The sequence below is a fragment of the Octodon degus genome, unplaced genomic scaffold (genome assembly GCF_000260255.1).
Source record: "Octodon degus isolate 3935 unplaced genomic scaffold, OctDeg1.0 scaffold00169, whole genome shotgun sequence".
Taxonomy (NCBI): Eukaryota; Metazoa; Chordata; class Mammalia; order Rodentia; family Octodontidae; genus Octodon; species Octodon degus.
In genome coordinates this window covers 2,967,533-2,978,872 of record NW_004524745.1, presented here as the reverse complement: position 1 = coordinate 2,978,872, position 11,340 = coordinate 2,967,533, and the positions used below count along the sequence as shown (strand labels likewise).

Here is an 11,340-nt window from a genome sequence, read left to right as displayed (position 1 = left end):
TTGCAGGTGATGAATTATTCTTTCCTGCATCCTCGTTGTTTTTAAGAGATCCTTTCTTACCTTTTCACTAGCTACACCAGCATTTTCAAGATCTGAAACTCTGTCTTCACATTCACTTAAGCGGTTTTGCAAGCTTGTGATTGAGAGTTTAATTTCCTCTATATCTCTTCGACTCTGCTTCATGCGATCTATTTCTTTCCTGTATTGAAAAAATTCATAGAATTTAAACACCTTTATGAGCCTATAATTGTTGTTTTCTTCTGACATAAAATAATGATAAATTAAAGCTTGGGTGTGGTGATGCATGCTTATAATTCTAGCACTCAGGAGGCTGAGGCAGGAGGATCACTGTGAGTTTCAGGTAATAAGAAGAGTAAAAATATTAATCACCAGTTAGTATACATAATAGTGCATTGTTTTTCTCATTTACCATAAACATATTCACCCATCTGGATACACTTTACATTTTCTATTGTCTACTGTATCCACATGGTCATTTACCTACTATTGAGCATAGGGGTTATTTTAAAAATTTAAATCATATAAGCAGGGGAGATGGCTCAGGAGAATAAGCACTTGCCTGGTGAGCACAAGGGCCTGAGTTCAATCCTTGGTTTCACACACACACACACACACACAAACCAATAAAAATAAAATAAAATAAATCATAGCTTACAAATCCCAGTACTTTTTGTTTATTTATTTTGGCAGAACCAGGGATTGAACTCAGGCCCTTGTGCTTGCCAGGGAAGCATTTATTTTACTGAGCCATCTCCCTACCCACCACCCCCGTACTTTTCAAAGCCATTAACTTTTTGTCATTTTATTTTTAAGACAAGAATCTTTCTATGCCACCCCAGGCTGATCTGGCACTCCTGGGCTCAAGTAATCATCCCACCTCAGCCCCTCAGGTAGCTGGCACTTAGGCATGTATCACTGCTCCCAACTTTAAAATCACTAACATCTAGATGAAATTTTAATTAAAACATGTGAATATTTCTCCCCAGAACATGTTCCTGGCAATAATTAACGATACTTATTCTGAAGTGAAAGCTGACTATGCAATAGGAAAGAGGCCAGATTTTGAACTTGGTAAAATGATTAAGATGGTAAGTAAAATTATCTTCCAAATTATAATTGTAAGACAAAAGGGCTGGGAGATGGCTCAGTAGAATAAGCACTTGTCAGGCAAGCACAAGGGCATGAGTTCAATCCCTGATTCCGGGAGGGTGGGGAAAAAACAAAAAGCAAAAAACAAGCACCTTTCAAATATCTGCTCAGGTCTCTCTGTCCCATCTGTGTTTATTTACTATTCTTTTCTTTGGGGGATGAGGGATTTCTGGGAATCGAACTCAGGACCTCATGCATTCCAGGCAGGCACTGCGCCATTGAGCTAAATCCCTAGCCCCTTTATCAACTCTTGTTTACCTATAATGTTTCTTTTCTTTCTGCCTTTATTTATTGTACAGTTTGTCCTAGATTATGTGTTTTGAACACTGTACTCTTATACCATGACCCAAGGCTTAAACTCTGCTCAGTGTCATTACCCAAACCCTCAGTGTTTTGTGGGGGAAGGAGAAATCCTGGATTTGGACCCAGGGCTTTTGTACTGTTACATCCTTAGCCCTTTTTTATTGTTTATTTAGAGATAGGGTCTCACTAAATGGCCCAAGCTGGGTGCAAACATGAAATCCTTCTACCTCATCCTCCTGGAGTGCTGAGATTATAACAGCACTACAATTGGCTTAAAAATGTTAACATTCTTGGGCCAAGGAGATAGCTGAGCATCATAAGACCTGCCTGGCAATCACAACGTCCTGAGTTCAATCCCCAGTTTAAAAAAAAAAAAAAAGTTAACATTCTTAAAACAGTACAACACTACATATTAGTGCTTTTGAGTGATTTTTTTTTTTTAAGTTCGACTGTGATGCTCCCACAGAACTCTTCTAGCATTTTCTCTAAGGCAGAAACCAAAGTGGTAGCAAGGTAAAGGATAATCATGGCGTTTTGCCTCAGTATTTCTTCAGCATAGCGGTCTCTAGGGACACATATTTCATTCAACTTGATGAAACAATAATAGAGAATATATTTTTGATAAATTGTCAAACTTTTTAAATTATCCCCAGACTTACCATAATGCTCTGGAGAAACTCAAACTGAAGAAAACTCAGAAAGAAGACAAGAAAATGTAAGATTTCTTTTTTTTTTTTTTTTTTTTTTAAATTTTATTTAGTACAGGGGTACAGGGTCTCACTACACAGATTGCACTCTGTAATGGTCCTCCTATTTTCAGCCTCTTTAGCACTGGGATTACAGACAGGCACCACCACACTCAGTCTCAGTCGTCCCAGTGCACCCTGGGGCCTGGTAGGCCAGGGATGAAACCCTGCGTCTGCCTAAGTAGGCACTTTAGTCCGCTGAGCTGTCTGACCAACCCTTGTAAGCTTACTTAAAAAAAAAAAAAATTAACTGTAAATTAAAAATAGTGCTGAGTTGAAGGTAGTGTTGAAAATATTTTAAGAATGCATTCTGTACCTCTAATTTACCAAACATCTCAGTTTAGCCTAATCTACTTTACTTTTTTTTTTTTTTTTTTTTTTCCAGAACTGGGGACTGAACTCAGACCCTTGCACTTGCCAGGGAAGTGCTTATCTACTGAGCCATCTCCCCAGCCCCCTAGCCTAATCTACTTTAATTGGGCTCAGCTAGGTACAAATAATCTAACAAAGTTTAGAGTACTGAACATTCCATCCAATTTTTGAAACCCCTGTGCCCCTAAAACCTGGGCAACAGACACCCCATCCAGGGCAGTTGCTTCCCTTCGTGATCACAGGGCTGGGTGCTGCTGCTCATCACGGAGCATCATACCACAGGTGCTTAGCTGAGGGCATGTCATGGTTTGAGGTTTTTACAATACAGGACACATCTTATATTAGTTTATAAGGACTCACCCAAGAATCATATACAGGTCAGGGAATCTATCCACGCACTGAGTACTAAAGAATCCAGCCGAGGGCTTGGATCCTACTTCATGGATCTGTGCCAGAAAGGCCCAAAGGTCAGTAGTGGAAGCTGGGAAGTCTTTGCTAGTGAGATGAAGGATTTGTGCTAGCAGGCTGAGGGATCTGAACTGGAGCCAGGAAGCAATGCTCAAGGTAAGCACCAGAGCTCCCCCCAAAGTACCACAGCATCCTCCGCAACAGTGAGGTCCCAAGCTCCACCAGTGATGAGGAAAGCCAGGTTCCCAACAGGAAAGCCAATGAAGCAAGCTTCTCTATGAGGTTGAGCAGTGCACCGTGATCTTACCCTCTGGAGCCAGGAAGTGATGCTCAAGATGAGGACCAAAGCTCCCCCAAAGCTCATCAGGAAAGCCAGCGTGACAAGGTCTGCCAGCAGAACAGCCTAAGAAAACTAGCAGCTTCCAACAGCTTCTCTAAACAGCATCCCTAACAGCATTCTGGTAGTTTCTCCTGTTCTGCCGTTATGCTGCTGACAGCCCTCAGGTGGGCCTCCCACACCCAGCACCATGATAGTTTAATTCAGCTGGGTGCAATAGGATGGCCACCTGTTAGAAATCCACTACGGGGGAGAATAATTCAAAATTAAGGTATGGTTTCTAGTGTATGCCTATCATTTTTGCATCATGATACAGTTTTTAAAAATCTAAAGTTAAAGCAGGATGTAGAGAGGTACCTGCCTGTAACCCTAGCACTCAAGAGGCTGAGGCAGGAGGATTGCAGTAAGTTTGAGGCCAGTCTGGGCTATATAGTGAGGTCAAGGCCAGCCTGAATTACATAAAAAGACTATTTAAAAAAAAATACAAAATTGAACCATGGTGAAGTCAGGAACCATTATAGGAGAACCTGACAATAAAGAGTTAAGTATGTGGTTTTAAAACAGCCACCACGCAATGTGGTGATCCTGAATCCACTGCCATTATATCTAATACTGAGGATACCCTGAAATTAAGCTAACTTAAAATTAATGTAAGGGCAGGATATGGCTCAGTGGCACAGCAGCAAGCTGGCATGCATGAGGCGAGAGATCTGATTCCTACCACTGCTGAAAAGAATCACTGATAGGGTGTGTGCCACACTACTCAAAAAAAGATTTAAAAGGAAGGTTGGAGAATAAAGTCCCTCTAAGGAGGTAGAAAACAATTTTAGTCTTCATCAAGTGCATTTATTTAGCTCTCAAAATAAAAATGTTTTACACACAATAGTTAATGTTTACACTTGTACTTAACATTATACTTAGTCAAATTTAAACCTCTTGTAAAAATGTAATTTTTTTAAAGAGAAAAAAATTTCAAAACAAGATAATAGGGCAACAATGATTAATACATTGCATATTGTTTTCTTTAAATTACTCAGAATACAAGACATAGGCATTTAATTGTCCAAACAATATTAGCACAAACCTTTTACAATGAACTAAGAAAAATTAGTAGTATAACTCTCTCTGTACATGTATATCCATATATATGTATTTTTTATTTATTTTTACTTTTCCCTTCCTTTTCTTTCCCTATCCTCCCCTCCACCCCCCCCACCCCCCGTACCTAGGACTGAACTCAGGACCCTGTACTTGCCAGGCAAGCACTTATTCTACTGAGCTATCTCCCCAGTCCCCCAATTTCTTTTTCCTTTTGAAGTTTATTCCCATTGTACATTTTTTAAAAATTTTATTGAGAAACAAATATGAATGAGAATTTCAAAACTGATTAATAGGATAGTCTCCATAATCAATACATTGTACATTGTTATCTTCTTAGTGGCTGTCCATAGTACAAGAAGCAGACAGGATATCCTGTCCAAACACTACTAGTACACATCTTTCTTCTCATTGAATTAAGTAAAAGCTGTATATCTATCCTATTTTATATATACAAATACAAAATGTTCTTTCCTTTGTACCCCCTTTTTTTTTAAGTCCTGTCAGAGGTGAGTATTATATTGGCATCTAAATACTATAGGTGCTTAAATTCAGCAAAACAATCCAACACTGTCCAGCAGTCTATAATAGTAGTGGGTTATCGTCAGTTGACTTGAGCCTTTTACAGCTCATCGTATTAATATAGCTTTACTTTATATACCTCATTTTTCTACTTTTCTGCTGGATGGTTAAGACCAAGATAAAGCAAGACCTATATACCAAGAAATGTAACTTTTGTATCTGATAAGGTCAGTCAAGTACCCTCAGGATTTATCCTGTAGCCCTGTACCGCACTTTGTAGATCCTTTGTCAGTGTCAGCCATGTGGATGAGTCACGGCCATTGCTTGACCAATTTGCTCTCTGTGAAAGCCTGAGAGAATGTTTTTTCTCTCCAGGTGACTCTCCCCAGGCACACTATACATCATCAATCACATTCCTCTGTGGCTCCATAATCTTCTTGATCAGAAAATTTGGAGCACAACTGAGTTACATGTTGTTACAGTATAGGTTCTCCTACGTCCCGAGTCTTCACTGACCTTGAAAGACTAGGGTCAGAATGTTGGCTGACCTTGTAGCCCTTCCTTTTCTCCAATTTTGATCTGCTAACTTAGGTTGTTAACCCTCCAGAAGAGCAGCTTATTATTAACCTGCAATATATGCAGTTCAGTTTACCCTATCTGTCTAAATATCAAACATCTTAGGCATATCATGGAACAGGTATTTTCCATCAAGTATTGATATGTTGAACTTTAAAGTCCTTACAGAATATGAAGGAAAAATAATTTTTAAAAACTATAAATAAGCATTTACATATTTTTACAAAGAAATTTAGAAATCTAACTATATACAGAATTGTAACAGGATAGACTTGTGACATTTTTTTCTTTTTCTTGTGTCTTTTTTTTCATTACCCTTTTTTAAAAGAAAAAAACCCTTTTACTTGAGAGACAGTATGGCAATAATTGGTATGTCATGACAAGAAGTACGTATTTAGAAGACCAGAATGACAGGCATTCCAAGTGTGATCCTTCTATTACATATTGCTATCTTCAGTGCAGCTGCTTGGTTCATAGGAATCAGCATATATAATCAGGGTGAGAATCCTACCAGTTAACTGTTAGTTTCAAAAACTTGCTGATGTTTCTCAGGATCACTGGCTTACCCATCTTGTGCGTATAAATGTGTGGCTTTGCCCCTGTCATGTTTCCCAGCTTTTCTCCTTGCCCACTCCTCATTGTCCAATCCTCAAGTTCTCGCTTTCTTTTTAAACCATTGTACATTTTTTTTAAAATTTTTTTTATTTTTATTTATTAGAGAGAGAGAGAGAGAGAGAGAGAGAGAGAGAGAGAGAGGGGTGTGTGTGTGTGTGTGGCCAGCTCAGCCCACCAGGGGGCGGGGCTGGCTGGCATGTGGTGCTGGGGGATTGAACCGCGGTCCCTGATGCCTTGCCAAGTTTGTTCCAAGTAGGTGCTCCAGACCACTGAGCCATCTCTCCAGCCCCTTAGCTTGTTCTAAGTAGGTGCTTTAGACCACTGAGCCATCTCTCCAGCCCCCATTGTACATTTTGGATATTTACTCTTTTCAGATTCTCACAGTAGGGAGAAAATATGTTTACACATGTGCATCTGATTTATTTTACTTACATGGTCTTGAGTTGCATCCATTTACCTATAAGACTCTATCTAGTTCATGTTTCCTTATGGCTGTATTATATAAAAAGACCGCATCTTTTATCCATTCTTTCGACATTTGGGCTGTTTCCAATTGTGCTGCTATAAACTTGGGTACACAAGTATCACTGTTGTCTGGTGTTTTTAATTTTTTTGGAAAGATACTCAGCAGGGGAAATGCTGGGTCAAATGGGAGCACCAAGCCTAGGTTTTTGAGGAATCTCCACACTGATTTCCACAGTGGTTGTATGAGTCTACATTCCCACCAGCAGTGGAGAAAGTTCCTTTTTTCCTCACAGCCCCTTCAACATTTTTTTTTTCCCCCAGAATCGGGGATTGAACTCAGGCCCTTGCACTTACCAGGCAACCGCTTATTCCACTGAACTATCTCCCCTGCCCCCCTACATTTGATTTCTTGATGATAGCCATTCTTTCCAGGGTGAGATGGAATCTGTGCTGTTTTAATTTGCATTTCTCAAAAGAGCAGTGATGTTCAACATTTTTTTCATGTGTTTATTTGCTGTTTGTGTATCTTCAGTTCATGCTATCCTTGAACTCACTAGATAGCCCAGGCTGGCCTCAAACTCAGGTGATTACAGGTATGCACCACCACACCCAGGTAAAAATGTATTTTTTAAAAGAGCTAAAAATGTGTTACTTTGAACCCATTAATGAAATTTTCCAAATAAATAGCATTTTAGAAAGAACAGAAACACAATTCAGATCCAATAGAGATCAGATTGCATTTAACGGAGGCAATTCCCCCTTTTTACTTTCCTATTCCTTACTTTTATATTTCAGTAGCAAGAGCAATGGACATTTTGTTCAACCAACCAGAAGAGAAAGCTTTGACGAAAGTGTAAGATTTTAATTTTTTCATAAGTTTAAGTGGTAACTTTAGTAGAAATCTGCTTTTTCAAAGTTCTGATCAAAAATGGAAATAATTTGTTTTATTCAGAGTGCTCTGCTTTGGCATTTCCACAGCAATCTTCCACCCCTTCCTCACATGGCGACTCTGGGTGCTCTCCCCACTCTCTGGTCCTGGGGGCGCCCACTTGAGGTGTAGGACTTCCACAGTGCTACTGGCTCTTAAGAGGGTTACATCATTTCTCACATTCATAACGTGACAAATTAATGTTTCTTTATACTTCAAAAGTTAACATATATTCAGAGTGAAATTTAATGAATATACATATGGAGTATTTGAGGTATGGACACCCAACACACACTTCAGAAGGAAGAAATGATACTGCTCTGCTTCTCGGTCACCTCCCTCCTACTGAAAAGCAGTGCTCAGCAGCCAGCAGTTAGGAGGCTGCAGTGGGCAAGTGAGTGGATGTCTTGGATCTTGAGTGTATGAGTCACAAAAATGGGAAGGCTCATGGTTAAAGTCAACTTTGTGGTGTTGGATTAGGGCAGTATTTTTTAGCCCTGTCCATAGACAGGCTGGGAGCAATGGCTCGCTAGGAGCAGTCAGCATGATTATTACCCAGATCTTGGCTTCCAAATATCATTCTACTCTAAAAGGAACCAGGGATTCTGAAAGATGCTGATAATTCCAGGGTAAGTACGAGATGAGCCTGGAATACCTTATTGAACCAGATAATAAAACATTGAAAGAATAATGAAGACCTGTCGAAGGATACAAGGGTTAGCTACAGGCCTCAAATGAGCCACATCTGAGGTTTACAACCTACAAAATAAATAGGATTTTATGAACTCATACTTTTTTTTGATTGAACTTTTTTTTTGATTGAACTCTGAACTTTGATTATTCTACTGAGCCATCTCCCCAACCCCTATGAACTCATACTGATTTAAGCATACAAATGAGTAGAAGTCTGAAGAGGAATGAGGTATTTACATACATCTCCACAAAATACTTTTTTTTTTTTTCCCCAGAACCGGGGATTGAACTCAGGCCCCTTGCACTTGCCAGGCAAGCACTTATTCTACTGAGCCATCTCCCCAACCCCTATGAACTCATACTGATTTAAGCATACAAATGAGTAGAAGTCTGAAGAGGAATGAGGTATTTACATACATCTCCACAAAATACTTTTTTTTTTTTTCCCCAGAACCGGGGATTGAACTCAGGCCCCTTGCACTTGCCAGGCAAGCACTTATTCTACTGAGCCATCTCCCCGGCCCCTCCACAAAATACTGAATAACAAAAAGAAAAGCAGCAATGTTAGGGTAGCATCAGACTGACAGCACCTTAACTTAATATTCCCAAGTGACTACACTAGTACTGGAACAAATTTAAATCCTATGCCCCGAGAGGATGCCATGGAATCAACAGCTTTCTGTAATATCCTTGTGTAACCCAAATCTAATCACAGTAAAACTCACACAAAACTAAAATGAAGGACATCCTACAAAATAACCAGTCTGCATTCTCTAATTTTAAAATGTTTTTTGCTTCTTGAGACAAGCTCTACGTAACCCTGGAGGGCTTCAAACTCTTGCAAATCCTCAGCCTCCCAAGTGTTAGTGTTGGGATTACAGGTGTACACCTGCAAACCCTGCTTCTGGGCCTGTATTCTTTAGAAGAGTCAAGTCATGAAAAAGTGAAACAAAGGAACTATTCCAGAATGATATGAAAATAACAAGCAATATAACACAATCTTGACTAGATCCCTTAGTCTTGGGAATCTTTTTTAAAAAAATCTATAACTCAATAAACCTGAAATAAAACATGATGTGAAAGACATACTACTGTGTATGAGAAATTTTACCCAGTTGTCAATATGAGGCTTATCCAAGTAAAATTTGGATTTACTTAAGAGGAAAAACCAAGGAGCTGGTGAGATGGCTCAGTGGTCTAAAGCACCTACTTAGAACAAGCTTAGCAAATCACAGGGACCATGGTTCAATCCCCCAGCACCACATGCCAGCCAGCCCTGCCCCCTGGTGGGCTGAGCTAGCCACACACACTCACATAAATAAATAAATAAATAAAAATTAAAAAAAAAAAAAAGAGGAAAAATCAAGTTACACTAAATTCAATACCATATAGCAACAAAAAGAAAATGTAAGCCAAGAATTTCTATACCAAGACTGTTTCGAAGTAAAAGGCTCACCAGGTATGGTGGTGCACACCTGGAATCCAGCATTTCCAAGGCTGAGGCACCAGTATCACCACTGGTTCAAGGCAGCCTTGGGCTACATGGTGACACCCTGTCTCAAAACACTTAAAAAAAACAAGTCTCAAACATGAAGTGTCAAAACACTACTGTTGGGCCAGGGAGATGGCTCAGTGGAATAAGCGCTTCCCTGGCAAGCGCAAGGGCCTGAGCTCAATCCCCAGTTCCAAAGGAAACACACACACACACACACACACACACACACACACACACACTACTGTTTTTCTGAGGATTCTACTATAGGATGAGCTTGAACTAAGAGATAAACTGGAGAAACTTCAGAAAGTGTGGACAAGGAAGGTACAAAGTAGAAGAGGTTGACTGGTTCCTAAGTTTCAACTAAAAGTGATGTAGAAATAGAACTAAAAGAAGTCACTTAAACACCAAAAGGAAACAGCATATTTAAGAGTGAAATGGCAGATAAGATACTTCATTTTGTTTTGCAGTCTTGGGGATTGAACCCAGGGCATCACAATTGAGCATCTTTAGCTCCACCCACTTTGCATTCAAATCCAATGTCTTAAAAATTTCTCTCAGATGTTTTGTAGTTTTCCCTATGCAAATCTTTCATCTCCTTGGGTAAGTCAATTCCTAAGCAATTTATTTATTTTATTTTTTCAGTGGAACCGGGGATTGAACTCAGGCCCTTGTACTTGCCAGGGAAGTGCTTATTCTACTAAGCCATCTCCCCAGCCCTATTTTTTTTTTTTTTTTTTTGTACCGGGGATTGAATTCAGGACCCTGTGCTTACCAGGCAGGCACTTGTTCTACTGAGCTCTCTCTCCAGCCCACAAGCAAATTTCTTCTTTTTTTTGACAGAACCAAGGATTGAACTCAGGCCCTGGCACTTTCCAGGGACGTGTTTATTCCATTAAGCCATTTCCCGGGCCCCCACCAATTTATTTATTTATTTATTTTTTAAAAGAAAAGCCTCTTAATTTTATAAAATACTGAAGCCCAATGTAGTATTGTCAAACATGCATATATTGTTCCCATCACTCTCCATCATGCCCCACATCCCCTCCCTTTCTCTTGTTTAATTGGCTTTTTATTTTTAATAATGTATTTGGTACAGGATCACACCATACAGGTCGGACTCGTAGTGATCCTCCTCTCAGCCTCCCTAGCACTGGGATTACAGGCATACACCACTGCACTGGCTCTCAGTAGCAGCTCTGCGTGCTCCGTGGCGGAACTGGCAAGGCATGTGGTGCCGGGGATGGGACCCTGGTCCCTAAGCTTGCCTAAGCAGGTGCTTAGTCTGCTGAACTATCTCACTGGCCCTCCCTTCTACTTTCTTGTCATTTCTGTTAGGAAACACAACCCTCTACCCCTTTTTAAAATTTTCAGTGTCTTACTAAATTGCCTCTGACTTTCAATCCCTCTGCCTCATCCTCCCAGGATATTGGAATTATAAGCATGTACCACCAGGTCTGGTATGTTTTGCTGATTTTAAAACACTTCTTTTACAGATTTGAATAATTATGAAGCCAGCGGCCTAGGGAGATAGCTCAGGGGCAATAAGCACCTGCCTGACAAGCACAAGGTCCTGAGATTGATCCCTGGTACCAAAAAAAAAAAAAAAAAA

At 39.9% G+C, this 11,340-nt stretch overlaps 1 protein-coding gene across 2 annotated transcripts in view; it reads left to right on the top strand.

Moving 5' to 3' along the window:
* The window catches only part of Pkd2l2 (polycystin 2 like 2, transient receptor potential cation channel), a 71,767-nt gene that overhangs the window by 53,354 nt on the left and 7,073 nt on the right, over nt 1–11,340 (top strand). The window contains exons 10-12 of one of the 2 annotated variants that reach the window (XM_023703329.1): nt 1,008–1,109; nt 2,127–2,188; nt 7,411–7,465. In XM_023703329.1, coding sequence (XP_023559097.1) covers nt 1,008–1,109; nt 2,127–2,188; nt 7,411–7,465 — 219 coding nt within the window. Of the gene's footprint in view, nt 1–1,007; nt 1,110–2,126; nt 2,189–7,407; nt 8,028–11,340 lie in introns of those variants that run through there. The other variant, XM_023703328.1, reaches the window with a different exon arrangement.